General features: G+C 33.9%; 4 protein-coding genes across 4 annotated transcripts; 2 read left to right on the forward strand and 2 right to left on the reverse strand.

Annotated features, from left to right (window-relative positions):
• Positions 1–3,131: 3,131 nt before the first annotated feature.
• On the forward strand, positions 3,132–11,585 carry NAEGRDRAFT_83346 (uncharacterized protein; the record flags this gene model as incomplete). The annotated part of the gene is made up of 2 exons (XM_002669363.1): positions 3,132–3,158; positions 10,473–11,585. 2 exons carry the CDS (start codon positions 3,132–3,134, stop codon positions 11,505–11,507), a joined length of 1,062 nt encoding a protein of 353 aa, XP_002669409.1. The 3' UTR covers positions 11,508–11,585.
• A 216-nt stretch (positions 11,586–11,801) lies between these two features.
• On the forward strand, positions 11,802–13,728 carry NAEGRDRAFT_75688 (uncharacterized protein; the record flags this gene model as incomplete). Its single annotated transcript, XM_002669364.1, has 3 exons — positions 11,802–12,042; positions 12,136–12,511; positions 12,552–13,728. The coding sequence occupies 3 exons, from the start codon at positions 11,802–11,804 to the stop codon at positions 13,726–13,728; spliced, it is 1,794 nt and encodes a 597-aa protein (XP_002669410.1).
• Positions 13,729–13,926: 198 nt separating this feature from the next.
• NAEGRDRAFT_54256 (uncharacterized protein) lies at positions 13,927–17,094 on the reverse strand (the record flags this gene model as incomplete). Its single annotated transcript, XM_002669390.1, has 1 exon — positions 13,927–17,094. The coding sequence occupies one exon, from the start codon at positions 17,092–17,094 to the stop codon at positions 13,927–13,929; it is 3,168 nt and encodes a 1,055-aa protein (XP_002669436.1).
• A 495-nt stretch (positions 17,095–17,589) lies between these two features.
• Positions 17,590–18,318, reverse strand: NAEGRDRAFT_75690 (uncharacterized protein; the record flags this gene model as incomplete). Its single annotated transcript, XM_002669391.1, has 1 exon — positions 17,590–18,318. The coding sequence occupies one exon, from the start codon at positions 18,316–18,318 to the stop codon at positions 17,590–17,592; it is 729 nt and encodes a 242-aa protein (XP_002669437.1).
• Positions 18,319–20,543: the final 2,225 nt, after the last annotated feature.

Consider the following 20,543-nt stretch of genomic DNA (forward strand, 5'->3'; position numbering starts at 1 on the left):
CTTTTAAAAAATTCGTAACGGTCATTGTAAACTTTGGGTGGATCCAAATTTTAGACCATCACCTACAGGATTGCCTACTTGTGTATTGTTAAAGGAATTGAACCAAGGAATGTATTTGCCATGACTTTTACTAACAAGGCTGCTCAGGAGATGAAAACAAGACTTGTTCACCTTGTGAAATTGTACGATTTTCAAATTAATGCAAAGGATTTCAAGACTTGTTCACCTTGTGAAATTGTACGATTTTCAAATTAATGCAAAGGATTTCAGTCATATTGGAACGTTTCATGCAGTTTGTGCTAATATTTTGAGAAATGAGATGCATCATTTGACTCGTCTTGTTGGATTGGATCAGAAATTTATGATATTTGATTCGGAAGAGCAGCTGTCAATAATTAGGAGCTTGTACAAGTCATCAACTAATCATTTCATTAGAAGTTTACTTCCATTGAGTTTGTCTTTGGAGGATATGGAGAAGAAACTCTCTCCAACTCTAGTTTTACAAACGATATCACGATGTAAGAATCAACAGGTTTCAGCTGATGAATATTCGAAAGCATTCCATCAAGAAATTGAGGAAACGGTCATTGCTGAACTATTTGTAGAATATCAACAGTATTTATCGAAACACAATGGGGTGGATTTTGATGATTTATTGCTTCATGTTGTGTACTTGTTTGAAAAATTCCCTCTAGTGAGAGAAAAGTATGCCAATCAATGTGAAGTATTATTGGTCGATGAATTTCAAGATATCAACAAGTTACAATACAAGATTGCCATGCATTTGAACTCAAAGAGGAAGAACATCTTCTTGGTTGGTGATTCCGATCAAAACATTTACACTTTCAGATTCAGTGATAGCTCAATAATGCGGGAAGTTATCAAAAAGTATGAGAAGGAGGGAAAGAGCATGAAAGTCATCATGATGAATGAAAACTATCGATCCACAAGAAGTATTGTCCAATTTTCAGACAAAATAATAGCTAGCAATTCTAACAGATTAAGAACTATCAGCTCTACCACTTCAAACACCACGGGTTTACCAGTTTCGATAGTCAGTTGCTCTGATGAAGCCGAGTTCATTACAAATGAAATTGTAAAACTCACAAACATGAATAACAACATTCAATATTGCGACTTTGCAATCCTTATCAGAGTCAACTCTGCTTCTCGAGTATTCGAAGACATTTTTGATAGGAAAAAGTTGCCTTACAGAATTTTGAATTCCACAAGATTTTACGACTCTATGGAAGTGAAAGATATTCTTTCCTATGCAAAAGCTATTGCAAATCCAGATAATGATCACTTCCTGTTGAGCTGTGTGAATGTTCCAAGAAGATGCATCACTGAGGAGACAAAGTCCAAGTTGATAAAGCTTGCAGCTCAGAATAAGATGTCTCTGAGGTCAATTATCAAGAATCATAACAAGGAAATTGCTGGACATCTAGGAGCCAATGAGTTACAAACACTCATTTCCACAATAGATTTTATCGAAAAGTCTCAAATTAATCTTCATTCTCCTTCAACTATTATGCAAGATATTATTCGGGTGATTGATTATGAATCCTACTTGAAATTCACACAGAAGAATATGTTCGAAACAAGATGGGAGAATTTGAAAGAGTTAATTAACATGTGTCAAGAATTTGAGTCCAAATCAACCATTCCCTCAATTTCATCATTTTTACAAAGCATTTCAATTTCCACAGAGATGGAACCAATTTCAAAAGATTCATCAAATTCCATTACAATTTCCACAATCCATGCAGCCAAAGGTTTAGAATTTGGAATTGTATTTGTGGCAGGAGTTGAGAAGGGAAATATTCCATACTACAAAGCTCAGGAAAAGAATGAAATAGAGGAAGAGAGAAGATTACTGTTCGTTGCCTGTACAAGGGCTCAGTCCTTACTCTGTTTAACCAATTCCAAAACAAGATTCAGACTTGGAAAGAGTTACAACACTCAGAGTTCTGAGTTTTTGAGCATAATTCTCTCTAATCAATTCACATTCTATTCTAATTCATCATTAGCGACTCTATTGAGTGATAATTCCATATCTCAATTAAGATATGAGACTATTAATCATTTAGTAGCTTGCAGAGACAAGAAATCTAAACAAAATCTTTCTTCCTCCTCGGATATTCTGACAAAAGATCTGAAACGAGTTAAAAATATGGAAAGTTTCGAACCTACAACCGAATCAAGCAACGTTCCAGAATATTGGTTCAATAAGGAACGATTCAAGATTGTGGACGTAACAGATACTATGAAATTAACCATTCAAGACTTGATGGATAATTCATGTGAAAAGAAAACTCTTGGAAGTGGAAAGGATCAAACGTATTTCAAGAAACAATACACTCAATTGGAAGTTATCAAAGTGGAACGAGTTGAAAATCCAAATCTCTACGGATTATATCAAGCCAAACAATCTCAAATGAAATCTTTCAAGGATAATCCCCAACCCATCCCAGTCAAAACTGTGGAAAAAGTTCCACCCAACTCAACAGCCAAAACCTGGATTCAAAGTGTAAAATTATGCCAACAAGTTAATGAAAAATTCTTTTGGCACGGCACTGATTCACAAGTTGTGAGCATTATTTGTGAACATGGTTTAGATGCAAGAGTGAGCTCACTTTCTGGACTATTCGGTGCAGGAATTTATTTTGCAGAATATTGTTCCAAGAGTGATCAATACTGCTCGCCAACGAATGATCTTTTTCACATGTTTCTCTGTCGAGTCATGATTGGTAATCAAATTGAAACTCTTGAAAAGGGAAAATCTCTCAATAATATTCGAAGACCAAGTGTCATTCCAAACACCAATGGACGAACATTTGATAGTATTCTAGGAAAACCAAACATGTACAAGGAATTTGTAGTTTACGATAGTTGCCAATGCTATCCAGAATTTCTAATTACTTATAAAAGGAAATAAAAATGATATCAAACTAGAAATTGAACATAACTGATTGGACATGCACTCCATTCCTTACCTCCACTGACTCCATATTTCCAAATCCATATGCGAACAAATGTTAAAATTTAATATTTATTCATTCTTTCGTGCGTTCAAATTTTGAGTTGAAATTCTCCCGCCAAAATGTAACCAAAAATCTCATCAAAAAAAAATGGAACAACGACCAAACGAAGAGCACGTGCTGAAGGAAGCATCGACGACGTGTTCGTTATTATCATCATCATCACTATCATCAGCTTTTCGGAAAGTATCAGGAGGTGAAGAAGGAATGAATTTGAATGATTCATCGTCATCTTCTACGAGTACATGCAATAATAATCATAATAATTGTAATCGACGACATCGTCATTATCAAGAGGGAGGGCTTTCGGCATTGCCTAATGAAATTTATTTACATATATTTTCATTTGCACTTGATCCATTTTCTCTAATCGGAAGTGTGGCTAGTATTAGACATGTGAACAAATGTTGGTTTGAATTGACGGAATCGGAATTCTTTTGGAAGGAAATTGTTATTAGATTGTTGAGACAAAAGATGATGGTGGAGAGTACGGAAGATGGTGTTGATACTCAGCAGAAGGAGGATATTGAACAATTGAATGCAGAATATGAGGAATTGAGTAATAATTATGAAGATTTTGATGAATTTATGCAAGAATTATCGAATAGGTTTTACAAGACACATGAATTTATTGATAATTTGATATATAATACTAGAACGAGCAGATACTCGGTATTTTATAAGAAGAATGATCGATTTATTGGATGGAAAAAGTATGATGATGTGGAAAGTATTGAAGAATATGATTCAGAGGAAGAAGGAGATGATATTAATGTGGGACCAAATCTTTTCGATAAATCCAAGGAATGGATAGATAGTTGCGGAGAGGAGCATCATACAGGAAATGTATTATTGCAAGCATGTTTGGAAATCATTTTAGGCCATGAGATGGTAGAACATTTGGGAATGAAATCGTGTGGAGTTTTCATTCAACAATTTTTCTCAAAGCTTTTCGAACCAGCAATCAAAATGATTAAAACACAGAAAGAGGCAGGAACCAAGTTGAATGTGGTGGAATTGGAAAAAACTCCAATCTTGAATAGAAACCTACTCAACTTCATCAAGGAAAATGGAAGATGCTCCAAATTATTCCAGCAAAAAATTACAAATAATTGGAATCTTTTTGATGAACATTACTGTACAATACCAAGGCAGTATATTCTCTTTATGGTTGAACATTTTTCGAGAGTTAAAGTCAGAGAGGGAGCATGTGAAATGAATGCAGTTAAATACATTTGCAAATCTCTCAGAGATTGTGGAATTAAAATCGAGGACTTGTGCTTTATAGGTGACAATGTAATGCCAAACTTTGAGTACACAAATGGATTGAGGTCTATGGTAAGATCTGGAAGTGGTGTTTTCTTATTGACTCATTTGGCAGTTTGGACAGAAAATTACGAGCTATTGGACTGGGCATTAACAGTGAAAAATAAGGAAGGAGATGTTACTCTGTATGATTTAGTAACCTCAACCCTGGCAGAGCATATTAATGCAGATCAAATGGACCACATAGATAGAGTTATTCCAAAAGATCTCACTGTAAAGTCGTACATTATGGCTCATCTTTCACCTGTTGAAGTGAAAACATACCTTCTCAATGAAGCTGTCATGATGAACAATGTGGAGATGGTAAGGCACTTGTGTGACAAGTATTTGTGTAATCCATTTGGACCTTGGGAACACAAGTATTCCTCTCCTTTGCAGTATGCTCTGATGCAAAGTATGCACGCCTCACTCTCCAAACATAATAACGAACAAAAGATTGTGGAAATTTTCGAGAAAAAGTATGGACACTCTGATAATTACAAAACTGAAATAGAAATTGCTAAAAAACTGAGTGCACAACGGAGAGTAACCTCAGAGACATGCTCATTGTGTTCTTGCTTGACCAGTGATAAAACTGCATTGGCTTACGAGAAAAAGTATGGAGGTGTCTACAAACCAAATATTGAGGAAGAGAATTATGAACATGTTGAAATGAAACGAAATTTCGTATTAGAAGAAGAGACAATAGCGCCTGTGATTTCACTTGATGTACCAGGGGTACCATATGATGGTACTGAGTCAGATGAGGATGATACCGAAGAGTGCATGTCAATTCCATGGCTTCGTCACTATGTTCATAATAAGAAGAGAAAGAGAGCTCACAATGATCCAGTTATTGACACTATAATTAAGGAAAAGGAAATAATGGGACCAGTGACGGACATTGTATCGAACTTTGAGAGTGTCAATGAGCATACTGACTTTGCTGATGATTTCTATATAGAGGTCAAAGCTCTAAATAGGACATGGGATCGCAGCAAGAGGATTAAATTAGATGAAGATGCACCAAACGAGAAGTTTACCACTACTAGAGACTCTCTCTGTTTTTCTAAACTTAATTTTAGAGAAGTAGTCCAAGCAGAATTAAGAAGACAAAAAACGGATGTCTTTCTCAGTCCACATGCAAAAATGTTGGTCCAACAAGCTGCAGAAGATTTTATTGAACATCAAATCTATCGTCTCAATAATGAAATGACCTATGGAGAGCCATCTGATACTCAGACTGGCCGAGCCAAGACATTATTTACTGATAAGTTTACGGGAACACTGTACTTCCGATATCAATTCTTTAGAAATTGTGAAATTCATGATCAGCTTTCAACATTTGCCTTTGGAAAACATAATCTAGTATTTGAGGAAATTGTAAAACTTCTTAATGCCTTGATAGAGGAAGAGGAAGATGACGAAGAGGATGATTTGGATTATCCATGTGATCATCTCTCTGTTAATTCTGATGATTCCATGTTATCATGCACTGCCTTAGAGTTTGGAGAAAATCATGAAGAGGGATTATTCAGAATGCCAAAGAACTTTATGGTTTACACTGATTTGGAGAATTTAAAATATTCTAAATCATTTGTTGGAGATGATGGTTATGAGAGAATTCTTGCTACTGAGATTCATCAAAACACAAAACATCACATTGTCACAAGTTCTGATCCTAAACTAATTACTAGTTGGGCTGACAATATTACAATCCATGATTCTGGAAACGAACATAACTTGTATGAAACTAAATTATTACAATCTCAACTCGAAAAAAATAGATAATAATTTGTTTTATTCAATAAAATCAATTTAAGAGCAAAAGTTCAAAATTGTGATATATTACTCTTTTTTGCTGTTGCTAACAATAGTTTCAGTCTATTACTTTTTGTTGTTATGAAAACTGGGAGATTGAATAAGTCAAGTTTTTCCAAAACCCAATACCACTCAACAAAATGACAATGATTAGTTTTTTCGTCTTCGATTTGAATTTCCACTAATTTGAAAAAATTTAAGATTACTTCCTCAGATATTTGTTCGGCATCAAGCAAAATACTGGTATTTAACTTTAATTTGTCCGCCAAATCATAAATATCAGAGTGAAAATGAGCTAACCGGTACTTAGCAAGGAAGCATATTCATCCATATATACATGTAGCTTGATGTTGTTGAGCAAGTGGTCTATAATTTCTTGAGGTATCAATAACAAACCTGTCTCAACAAAGTGTTTGATCAAAATATCAGCCAGAAGAAAATGATGATGCATAGCATTCGATAAGGCAAGTATGGTTGCATAAATCTCATCACTGTATTTGCTTGCCTGAGCTAAATCGACAAATGGTGAAGGAAGTGTTACGTGAGCGGTTATACAGTAATTAATAATATCCTCAATAGGAAGTTTTTCAAGTAATCTCTTATCTTGTTTAGCAATTAAATTAGCTGCTTGTAAAAGAAAATCCACATTGTCTTTCAAATTATTTGAGATTGAGTAGGGTAATATTTCTTCAATTTTTTCGAAGAATTGTAATGATTGTTCCTTGATATTTTCATTCTTGTCAAAACATTTGAAGGCAGCATGAGCCATTCTAATTGTGTATCGAGATGGACTTTTCATTACTCTTTCAAATATCTCATCAAAAATATACTTTAAATCTGAGCCATATTCATTCCTAAGCAAAAGGTTTGAGACACATTTAGATGATTCCTCTTGAATTTGTTCGTTCGTATTATCCAACAATTGAAAAAGAACTGGTATTAAGATCAAAGAAAAGTATGCTGTGAAATTGTTAAACCCCAAAAAATCCAGACATTCCAATATTACATCATCTTCAGCACTAACCATTGTATACGAAAGAACTCTAATTAACTTGGAACCTAAATATAATTTAGAGTCCCCAAACTTGAAAAAAGCTAACAGTTTTCTTATTCTCATTTTGTTGGAGGTGTTGCTCTGGTTTGAAGAATCATTGTCTAGCACTGAAAGATCGTATGATACCTCCTCAATGAGTTGATCTTTGCAATGGATAAAGAAACTATTACGCAGAGCAGTTTTTAACGATTTTAACTTTTTAGTATTTTCGACTGGGAAATGTTGGTATGCTATCTTGGCCAAAGTGTTTTTGAATGTCTTATTAAAAATGTCAAGGGGTATATTGAAAAGTTCGTTGACTAACGTATAATCCATGGCAGTCATTACTATTTGTTTGTCCTCCCAATTTCTTTTATCATAATATCGTATAATAAACAGATAGAAGCTGAAATGTTCTGATAGGAAATATTTACGTATCGATTCAGTAAATACGACAAGTAGTCCAATTTTCCATTCTGGCATCTTGAGTGATTGTTGAAAAACAATCATGTTATCAGTTGTATTACTTTGAATTGTTCTCCAATCAAAACACTTTCGCATCACCTCATCCAAATAATAGAAATGTTTGAAAAAACAATTATTCAAACGCTGTTCAATACTTTCAGCTCCTATCTTTCTAAAAGCTGCAATACCTAACGCCAATAATTTGTAATTTCTTACCATTTCATCATCATCTTCCAAACTAAAATTTTGCAAATATTCAAATTGAGGGAAACGTTCATCAAGCCAAAATGGTGTTTCTCCTAAATGATTGATCTTCATGAATATCCTTTTTAAATGCTCCGAAATGGCACACCAATAATCATAATCATCATTTAATTCATCTTTATCAACTAAATCATTACTAAGAATTTGTAACAAGCCTTGTTTTAATTTGCTGAACAATTCTTCTATCGGAGCGGTTGGTGTATTGATAATTTTATCCCTAATAAGGGGAACCATCTTTTCAAAGCTTTTAAGTTTTTCTTCTTCCGATCTTTTCAAACGATCCCGTGCACGATGTGAAGACATTTTTTTGATTTTTTAAAAGATGTACAAAGTTTTTTGGCGGGGTTTTTTGTTGTTCCAGTGCTTATTGGAAGTTGTATCTTGACTTTATTTTTTGAATTGATGAAAGGATGATTGATAAGTATCTACGCGCATTCCTTTCTGTTTACATGATTCTATCAGTTTTCCAGGTTCAACATACATGCCTGCATAGTGCACACCAGCTGAAATTGTCTTGTTCGATCTGTTTTCCATCATTTGTTCAAGAACAGAGGCAATGGAAGCTGCTGTCAGGTTGTAGACATGGTCATGATAAATGGATAAGAAATATGAAGCACCTTCATCGTTAAATGCTTCTACTTGAACTGCTGCACCGAATGGAGCTTTCACTTTACCAGTTGACCAAGGAAGAAGTTTGGAAAGAGGTTTTACCATGCATGACATATATTTGCCACTCATCTGAAGGCCAAGCATGATTAAATCTGGCACCATTCCCATTTCTGTAATATAAGCTCCTGTATTTCTCAATGATGGAATGTCCAAACTCTTCATTTCTTCCAATTCCAAAGGATAGCACGAGAGTGTCTTGTCACCAATGGATGGAAAGTTGAACTTTCTTGCCATGACACTGTCAGAAGTCCATTTACCATCTATCATGACATTACTTCCAGATTCTTTCATATAATCCACAATATCTTTAATTCCTGAAGTCATCTCCATACCACCTTCTTCTCTTGACATGATGGCAACTGTAGCTCTCGACATATTTGGTAAATGTTTTGCTGCCTCCCTCACAAGTGGACTTCCCAATCCTGGATACATTCCAGTTTGACAAACAATGGTAATATTCTGTTCCTTAGCTCTATCATGGAGTGGTTTCAATAATCTTGAAGTGCTTGGTGACATGTGTGGATCAATCCAATCGACACCACATTCAATGGCCAATTCTGCCAATTTCACAGTATGTTCATGATCATCCAATGGAGGAATAGTATTCACAACAGCATCATGACCTTGCAATAACTTCCTTATCGAATCATCATCTGAATTCTTCAGACAATCTTCCAATTGTATTTCATGTAATTCAATTCTTCCTTCCAAATTACAAATTGATTGTAATTCCTTCATCAAATCATCTCTCAATTTCTCTAATCTTCCTCGTGTTCTTCCAACAAGTGTTAAGCTAAAACCGGTACTATATTGAAGAATGTATCTGGAAACCTGACGACCAGTTTCTCCTGTTGCTCCGAAAATGCAAATTCTCTGCATGGTTGCTAATGGTGAGGGATGTTGATGAATTATTTTCGGTATTATCAATACTAATCATTTTGTTTGTTTGTTTTTTTTGAATAAATTTCATCCCATTGAATTGGGCAATCTTTTAAGCTGTTGTTATTAAACAACTTGAGATGGGAATAATTTATTGGCGTGTTGTTGGTTGTTTGTATGTTAGGTGTTAAGCACAAAATCAGGACATGATAAAGTGGAGGTCCTTAGTAGTACCAATAGTGCGCACGCATTCTTTTTGGCCTTTTCATTTTTTCATCATTTGATGAAATTGAATAAATATTAATATTTATTGATGATGACCGTTGTTATATTGAACATGGAATATCAGTAAAAGTATTGAATAAAGCGGGTGCAACCTTCTGCGTAATCACGTTTTTCTACTAGGAAATTGTGTTTCTGCCATTTTGCTTGTATCTCCCTCATTTGTTGATGATACCGGAAAGAAAATATAGCACTATATAGAGCCTGTGATGGTTGTTTAAAGGTGGAATTATGCCAGATGGTGAGATGAAATTATTAAATATATATAAAGTTGGCTCAATCTTCAGCTAATTATCAAAAGATTGTTGTTTGATTTCTTGTGATGTTTCAAAATAAAGAACTTTAAAACACAAAAAAGTTGTTTGCCAAATTTCTTAAAATCATGTGTGAAGCCAATCTCCAGACGTGGCATATTGTAAGATTTGATGAAATATTACCTTCAAATATCAAGAAAGAACACTATGTTTTCGTTTTCATTTGTAAAAAACAAAATAATGGAACTTGAGTAGGAGTTGAATTTTGTAAACTTCCGTTTTCGAATTGTAAACGTTTTAAAAAAAATGCCAATAACATTCCAAGTGACTCAAGTCCATCCTGAAACTGTGAAGGTAGATGGTGATGCATTTGATCCGAAACAAGTCCTTCCATCTCTTCCGGAAGATAGAAAGTCGACGAAACCGATCACTGATTATTATGACATCAAGCCAATTCAGTCAAGCTTTGGAAATTCACCTGTATTTAATATTGGAAGTAATTCGTTTGTGATGAGTGGTGTACAAGCCTATTCGAAACATCATCATTGGGTAATCAAACCAGATGACGTTTGGATTGCAATTTGCTCTCAATTTTCGAATTATGTAAACGAAAGATCAGAAAAGTTGAGAAGTAAATTCGTTGATTTTGATGGAAAGAAGGAATTAGTCGTGAAAGGTATTGGAACTTTATATACTGCCAATTATGAAGATCTTTCTATTCGAATGACAAGTGAAATTGCCAAAAATATTAAGGATCCAAGTGTAAGAGAATGGGTCATGCCAGATTTCACAACAACTACTCAATCAGATCGAATGGTTGGTGCAGTTGTCTTGATGGCAGCTATGAAAAAGTATTTTGATTACAAATTTGAATTGGAATGCAATTTACCAAGTGTTACTTTATTAGGACAAGTTGAAGATTGGATTAAAATTAGAGAAAGAGCTAATCGATTGCTTGAATTTGATACTGAGGAAGAATGTATGAAGAAATGGTCTCAATATTTATTCCCAGTTTTGGATAAATTTGTGGAATCCATTAAGGGAAATCCAGATAAGGAATGGTGGAATAGAGTAGCTAACTTTTTAGGAGGAGGTTCAGGACCTTCTTTTATCAGTGGTTGGATTACAACTTTTTGTGTATTTTCAGAAACTGGCAAATGGTTGGGTGATCAAAAAACAGAAGGTGAGGTTTGGTATGAGGATGAGGATGACAACGAACCAAAGGAAAAAGTAAGAGAAAGGGAATGGCCTGTCATTGATGATGAAGAAATACCAAGAGGATATGTCAGTGTTCCAATTACTGTGGATGATAATGGAACAGTTTACAAAACTGAAATGTTTGCAGGACATATTGTTGCCTCAGTATTGAACCAAAATTCAATTCAACCACGAGTTGACTGGGCACTTTTCTTAAAGAAGGAAGATTATGATAAGGAATATCAATGTGCAAATGATGAGGATGATGAGGATAACATGGACGAAAGCATGGACTAGTAAATTATTACAAAAAGTTAACACTGACTGTAAACCTGCATTGTAATCAATTAAATACACATCTGGAATTTTGTATTTAAAAAGAATTTAAAAACAATGTAATGAAACAAACAAAATTCTATATTTTTTTAGAGGGCTTCTTGGAATTTTATGATTTTCCAAATATATCCAAGTAGTAAGGCATAATTGCTTTAAAATGTATAGAGCACTGACAGTCAAACATCATTAGATGATTACTAAACTATTATGTAATGCGGAGGACAATGATAGAAACAATATTTAAAAAAAAAAAAGATGTTTAACATTCATTGTGTAACGATCATGATAGTGGTGATGATATCACTGATTTGTGTTGTTGCTTCTGTTGTATCTGCACAACAGAGAATCGATGTCAAGTATTCGATTCAAACTATTGTTGGTACTGGACAAACAAGTTTTAACAGGGATGGATTGACTGGATTGGCCACCACAATTAATAGCCCTATTGGTTTGTTTTATGAGGAAAGAAGTGGAGACTTGTACTTTGCAGATACTAGTAAGTTTAGTCCATGTTGTTTAGTTTACATGTCGTTCGAATCCTAAGTGAATCATAGAGTACGAGTATTGAGAAATAATTCAGGATTAATAGAAGCAGTAGCTGGAAACGGAACAGCTGGATACACTGGAGAAGGAATTCTTGCTGTCAACTCGACACTTAACAGACCTTACGGTTTGTTTATTTCGAATAACAATGATATTTACATTGCTGGAAACTATGCCAATCGAATTCATCTAGTTTCTTCCAAGGACAACAAGCTGTACACATTCGCTGGCACAGGTGTTTCTGGATTCAATGGTGATGGCTTACTTGCCAATCAATCAAGATTTACACAACCACTAGATATTAAACTGATCAACCAAGATAATCCAAACAACATGCAAATGATCATTGCTGATACATATGGCAGTAGAATTAGAGTGGTGAACATTTCAACGATGATCACAAAAACACTTTCAACTCTTAGGTAAGTTTCTAACAAAGTTTCGTATGAACATGTTGTTTAGTTATCCTTTTGGAATAGAATCAGATAGTGATTCTAATGAATTACTCATTGGATGTGCATCACCAAACAGTTATGTTATCCGTTATAATCTCAACACAAATATCATCACAACCGTGACAGGTGTCAATGGAAATTCTTCTCACACAGGTGATGGTGGACTAGCTCAATTCGCCACTTTTAACAATGTGAATGGTGTTGCTATTTCCAAACTAAACGGAGCCATTTATATTGCTGAACCGAATGGTAATACTATTCGAAAGATTTCTAAAAATGGAATAATTACAGCAATTGCTGGAAGTGGGTCATCAGGTTACAATGGAGATAATCAACAAGATGCCACCAAATCTAATTTAAATGCACCAAGAGTAATTGTTACTACCAAATCTGGAGAAATCTTTTTCACAGATACTAGTAATAATAGAATAAGAAAGTTGACAGCTGTTTGTCCAACTGGATATGTTATGGATGCGTTTAAAACTGTGTGTTTGGCAACATGTTATGGAATTGTTTATAATAATTCAAATGTTTGTGGTTCGAATGGAAAATGTCAGGCAGTTGACAGTTGTGTTTGTGATAGTGGATATTATGGACTAGATTGTTCGATTCCTGTTTGTTTGAAGTCTACAAATGGAGAATGTGTAAATGTCACTAGTACACCAGTTATTATTGAAAACATTGAAACAAGTCAATTGTCAAACAAATCAATTTCAATTGGTAGCTCAGAAAATAACTCTACATCCAATTCGTCCATCTCAATTTCATTCCCTTCAGATTTTTCCAATTATGTTTCTAATCAAACAACTTCCTCATTAATTTCACTCTTAACAGCTGTCTCCAAGGGAGGAGAAAATGTGACAACTTCAAACACAACCACTTCTTCAATTGTTTCAGATATTATCACAATTTCACTTGCCTTAACAAACGGAGAAAAGATTCAAGTTTCTAAATTAGATAATCCAATTCAAATATTATTCCAAAAGCCATCAACATTTTATGGAAATTTGACATGCATGTATTTTGATGAATTGGTTAATGAATGGAAATTAGATGGAGTGGAAACTAAGATTGAAGAATGGACTGTAACTTGTCTGACTTCTCATTTGACATCATTTTCAGTAATTGACATTAATCTCAAGAAGGAAATTGTTAAGCCAAACAACCCTAAGAATATCTATTAAGATTATTACCGATAGCAACGGAACTACCATAACAACTAGAACTGAATCTAATCAACTCTCTGAAGAAGCTATTATCGCCATTTCAGTTTCAATTGCTGGAGCTGCAATTGTGTGTTGTGTTGTTGCAGTTATTGTAATGGTTGTAATTTGTATGATTAGAAGAAAAGGATCAAACAATAAGTAAATTCATATTTCTAATTATTTGTTTTGTTTCACTAAACTATCGAAATCAATTGTCTTCTTCAATTTCTTTGAAGCGTTTTCAACTATTCTATTATTCTTATTCATTCGTTTGAGGAATTCAGTATTGTATCTCAATGAATAATGTGCAAAACGAAGTGATTCAATATTGATATCCATTGCTTGAGCAATAAAATCTTCATCACTAATAATTTCGTAAGAGGCTACCTCAAGAGCTGTAACATCGTGCTGTATAGCTCTCAGAACAATATCTCTATCATTTCTCATTTCAAACAATGCATAACAGAGGGCAGAATAACTTGTTTCATGACTAACCGCGTGCATTACAATTTCCTTATCGTTTAGGAATTCAGGTACTGCAAATTGAAGTGTGTCTTGATGGTTTTGGGCACATTTTAGAACAACATTTCTGTTATGTATAAACTTAAGAGGTACATATTGCAAAACCTTTCCATTGACAGAAGCACACTCCAAAACAAATTCTTCATCGTTTTGCAGTTCTTCACTGGCATAAAGGAATGCAACAGCATCGCTTTTGATGGCTTTTAGCATAATTTCTCTATTATTTTTAAATTCATTCTTTAACTCTGCAGACAAGTGCATAATTGAATCACCACTTAGCTCTAGTGATCTCAAAGCTATTTCTCTGTCTTCTCTTAACCTAATTGGTACGTTAAGTATATCGTAAGTTTTTGGTTCAATCTCCAAAATAAAGTTCCTATCCATTTTCAGTCTATTGGAAACATACAAAAGATTATTCATATTTACATTTACAGCCATAAGGGCAAACTGTCTATCATTTTTAAAAGAATAGTCTAAATCATTTAGTGATCTAAGTCTTAATGCAATCATTGCTGCTTCCTTATTAAGATTCACTGGTTTCTTTAAAAATTCTGCAGGCAACCATTTTCTCAATGCTTCTAATACTTCTTCATCATTTTTCATTTCTTCAGAGATATGTTGATAACACTCTGCTGATATTTTTAAAGCTGTAAGGATGACTTCCTTATCGTTCTTCAATTCTTCAGATGCATACTGTAAGGTACTTGCATCTTGACTGACAGCATTTAAAATAAGCTCTCTATCATTTGCAAGTGATTCTGGAACGTAATGAATTACATAACCATAAATCTTTGCCATCTTTCTCATAAAATCTACATTACTCTTTAATCGATCTGAAACACATTCAAAAAAATAATGTCCGTACCCTGTCTCTGTATAAGATATTGCTGCTTCAACTATTTCCTCATCATCTCTATATTGTTCTGGAACATTCTTTAGATTATTTCGATCGTATCTACATGATTCATAAACAATCTCTCTATCTAATTCTATTTCATTGTAATCACTCAATCTGAACCCATTTCTTAGTGCAATTATTAATAATTCTCTATCATTTAGGAGAGAGCGACTTGCATATTTAAATTCACTTCCATAAAGTTGAATAGCTGTTAAAACTATTTCTCTATCTTGTTTGAATTCCTGTGGCAAAGTTTCGATGCTTCCTGTTCTTTTAGCATGTTCCAATATTAAATCTCTATCTTCTTTCAAATTATATCCAAAGTATTGAGAAATAGTATTAAATGAATTTCTAATTGCTCTTAAAACAAATTCTCTGTCTCTTCTCACAGATTCAGGAGCATATTCTAAGAAGGTACTGTCTTTAATTATTGTACACTCTAATATTTCTGTATCCATTCTCAATTCCTTAGACGCAAAGGTAAAATTTGTTGAGTCAAATAAAATTGCCTCTAATACCAGTTCTCTGTCGTTCTTCAGCTCATCAGAAGCATATTCTAGAGCCCCATAATGTTGCTTTACAGCTAATCTGATCAATTCTCTATCATTTCTAAACTCTTCATTTAAATTCTCTAAAACTTTACGCTCGGATAGTATACAGTCTAAAATTAATTGTCTATCAGTTTTTAACTCGTCGTGAGATATATTTTCGAAACACGCTGGATCAATGTTGACGATTCTTTTTTGTCGTGATGCATTAAGTGCTTTGAAATCCTCTTTGGAATACCACATGGCATTGCTGTATTTACATTGAATATCCAATAACTCGTCAATAAAATCATTATCATTGGCTAGAGATGAATTAACGTAATCAAGAAAAGTGAAAAAATTATTTGCTCCAGAAATACAGTTCAAAATGAATTCTCTATCTTCTTTCAGATCTGTCAGTGAGGAGAGCGAGTGAGCATCTTTCGAAACAGCAAGAGTCGCTATTTCCCTATCCTTCCAGAAAATAGGATCTGCATATTGTAAAGCCCTTCCAGATTTAACAGCATCATAAACTATTTCTCTATCCTTTTTAAATTGTGGTGAAACATCTCTCAAACTATCTCCTTTCTTCTTTACAATTTCCAAAACAAAATCTCTATCTGATCGCAAGCTTTCGGCTGCGTATAAGAAATAAAAACCTGGAGAGTTAGCAGCACTCAATACTATTTCCTTATCAGCAGTAAATTCTTTTGGTGCAAATCTAAGAGTACACGTATATCTAGAACTTTTGGTGGATAATAGAACTATTTCTCGATCTTTTAAATTGTCTGGAACATATTCTAGAACTGAACCGTCTTTCTTGATTGCTTTCAAAATAACATCTCTATTATTTTTCAAATTGGCTGAAACATATTGTAAACATTTTGGTTGTTGTTCAACAGCCAACCTCGCAATTTCGTCATCATCGTGAAAATGTGGTAAATGTTCGAACAGAGTTGAATCCACAAACATTTTTGGTTTACATTTTAGTGCCTTCAACACAAAATTCTTGTCAGTCTTCAACCTTTGACTTGCAAATTCAATTGCAGAAACGTTCTCTTTGATAGCTGCCAGTACAACCAGTTCATCATTCTTCAAATCATCCGATGCATGTTCCAAAACACGACCATCAGCACGAACAATTTTAAGAAGTGCTAATTTACAATCATTGTCTGGTAACGGATTTTCTTCAATGTACTCCACAGCAGATTGATTTTTTCTCTTAAAGAATGCTGTTAAATGATCATAAACCTTTTTGTTTTTCGCAATTCTTTCCTCGTAAACTGATGCAAAGTGTTGAGAAAGCAATCGGTCCGATGATGATCCGCCATAAATTTCGGGATGGTCATCTTGATGATGAAAATTTATAAAAAGATCGCCAAAGACAACTTTCGACATTTTTTTTTGAATGTTTTTCCGAAAGGAAACTTTGAAATTGATTCTTCAAATTATTGTAAAGCTTTTGAATATTTCAATCTGAACATGTGGTTAGTATGATGTCTGATAGTACTGATGGTTGCCTACAGAGTGTTTTGTAAAGATATGTTATTAATCTTGTGGTGAACAATGATTTGGAAATGTAAACATGTTCATTGGTTGACTGTGTGGATGATCTCAATAGTGATTCATAACATTCGAGGTCAGATAGCGTATTGATGAAATGATATTCAAATTTTTCGCCTTCTCTTATATATTCAAACACATTTTGATATCTGTCAATAATGGAATTCAATGCAATTCGTTCACTACTCTTTAAGTTTTCAATTTGTCTCAATTCCACTCTATCACTATTGGATTCCAACTCTGAGGTGTTTGAATTAGCTAGTTTTGCAAGAAACAGATCTGCCATTGTAAAAATTACAACGACTCTCAAATCTTTTGTAAATTTGTTTGTTAAAATCTCTTTAAATAACTCAATTGATTCGTGCATTTCATTAAAACCCTCATCAAAGCAGTCTTTGGTCCAAATCTTGCTGTTTGAGCCAACTCTGAAAACCTCCTCCATCTATTCTCTGTGACTGAAGACAGCCGATTCTTTACATCAACCAAATTATATACTTCACCAGTTGGGTTGATCTTTAAATCTGAAATTCGCTCTCTTTTTTGGGACATATATTTCAGTAGATCAGTAGAAATTCTTCCTCTATCAAGTAATGAGAAAAACTTGTCATAATTTGCAAAATTCGTCCAGTTATTGTGACTATTACTAAATATTCTTTCCTTTGCAAATTCTCTAACTTGCACAGTACTCTTCCACAACTCCACAAATAATAAGTAATTATCCGAAAATCCTTTCAATATATTAAACCATGTTACGTTGGGAGTAGGAGAGCCGAGTACTTTTTTCACATTTTGAATTTCCAAACTATCATCCGAACTAATTCTAAACACTTCCTCTCTCACCTGATCATTCATTTCATTCAATAAACTTGCAAATGCATCAATGCAACGATTTGTTATTAGAATTTCCAACTTTTCCGATTTGTAAATATCTTGTTGTGTGTAACTTGCAAGTGAGCGTATGAAGACTGTTTTGCCACTTCCTTCAAATCCCAACAGAAGAATAGTAGGCAGGGGAGGTGATGTAGGTTTGTTAACAACTTTTGATTTCTTTCCTCCCATTTTTTGATAATTTGATTGGTATTGTAATTTGTCTTCGCCTTTGAACTGTTGTTGATGGATGTAACATGTTTAGAGAATTAAATTGATATTGTATATGTATTGTTGATGATGAATTTGTTGTTTGAAAATACATGCAAAGAGGATCTTGATAAATTTATGCCAAATAATTCCTAAATGATAATAAACAATATTGTTTATTATCTAGTTAAATAGTAGTGTTGAAGACATAGTGCAATTTGATGAAGTACGTGTTGAGTTATGATGTAATTTCGGTTGGACCTATTCCTATCAAAATTCACGGGACAAATTCTGGTATGATATTATTGACCATTTAGAACAATGTTACATTGATAGTTTTCCAACTTGTCCAGTACATCTAGCAGTGATGAAGATTTTAGTGAAAATTGTTTTTCCAAAGAAAAATTATACTAAAAATATATTTCCATCATAATACTACTATTATCTTGATATATAATAATGATGATGGTTGGTGAATGATCAGACGAGAGGTATCACCACAAGTTTCCATCATATAAAATAATTTCCAATTTAACATAATACAAAACATTACTAATATTAATACTATTCATATGGTGTTACCATAGTGCCGTGAAAGTTTGGTAGCATCACCATAAGAAACCATCCCGAAAATCATCATCTCCACATTGGACCACAAAGGGTTGAATATTTTTTTAAGACTTTTATTAAAAATAAAAATTAATAAAAAATGGATTAACACCACAACATAATTATAAGCCTCTTAGTTTCAAATTCTTCTAATAATTTGGGAAAATCATCAAATATGAAATCACCAAAATACTCCCATCAACAAACGAGTGAACGATGTCTTGCATTTTGAAGAAGAAGAATGGTGTACACCAACAAAGAAAAGCAAAAATTCATCATGATTCCGAAGTTACAAACACTTCCTAGTGGAATTATCATCAAATCAAATCCGAAAAACCAATTAATTGTACCAGTTTTGTTGATGGAGCAAGTTATGAAATTAAGTCCTTCTAAACAACCATCATCACCACCTAAAAAAAGTAACAATCATAGTATTGAGGATAATTGCTTAAACTCAATTACAAAACTTTGAATAATTACACAGCCATAAAAGGATGGTTTCGAATTATGGCAACATTGTTGCAAGTTTTATAATCGGTGTTAATTACTTAACCATTGGGGTTTCCAACCAAGCTGAGATGGGTGCCAATTTTGGACAAGTTTGCCGCTTGTGAAATATTTGGTAGCAAAAACATTTGTTGTGTGAATCTTCATAGAAAAAAAGTGAAAAACATCCACCCGTGATGATTGGCTTGATGTTAAATTCAATATTTATTATCAGCTTGTACTAAATGATTGTTAGATTGAATAGTACTGGTATTTTGCAACACTTTTACTTTTAAAGTTTAGAATAATTTCTTGACTAAACTCGTTCACCACTTTTGTTTGTGTGAACGAAATCTAAAGCGTTACTAGTTTGGAAGAACAATAACATGTCCACAACAACAACTACTCTAGGAACAATATCCACTATCAATTCGAATATAACCTTGATGCAAACATGTATTCGAATGGATCCGTCTGGTTTCACATATGTGCCTTGGATTTGGGACATCTTTGGTGAGTGTGTTCACGATATTCGTGAGCAATCTTCCTTCGCTATTGGTATGATTTCGTTAGGTTTCTGGATTATGGCCCTGCTGCCACAAGTCATTGCCAATTTCAAGAACAGAGATGCCAGCTCGCTGTCAACTGGTTATCTCATCCAAATTACATTAGGAGATGCAGCAAGTATGACTGCAGGTATCATGAGTGGTCAATTAATTACTCAGATTTTGTTGAGTGCCTATTTTGTGTTGATGGATGTAGTCATGATTGTTCAATATATAATTTTCGTGATAATTCCAAAGATTTATAGGAAAATTGTAAAGAAAGAGGAACGTGGGGATGATTTGAAAGGCAAGGAAATGAAGGAAGTTGTGAATAATGAGAAAGTGGTAAAGAAGGAAGAAAATACAAAGCATGAGATTGTGAAGAGCTCAGTGATGATTTCGTTATTGTCTGTTTTGGTGATGGTTGCATTCTTTGCTTCAATTGTTGGCTTTTCACGAGCTAGTTCAGAAAGTTATGCGACTACACTTTCGAATAATAGAATTTCTAGGAAACTTTTACATGCTGTTCCAGAGGGAAAGGAATATCCACAGAAGAAGCTATCACAA

This window comes from Naegleria gruberi, assembly GCF_000004985.1.
Source record: "Naegleria gruberi genomic scaffold NAEGRscaffold_83, whole genome shotgun sequence".
NCBI lineage: Eukaryota > Heterolobosea > Eutetramitea > Acrasida > Naegleriidae > Naegleria > Naegleria gruberi.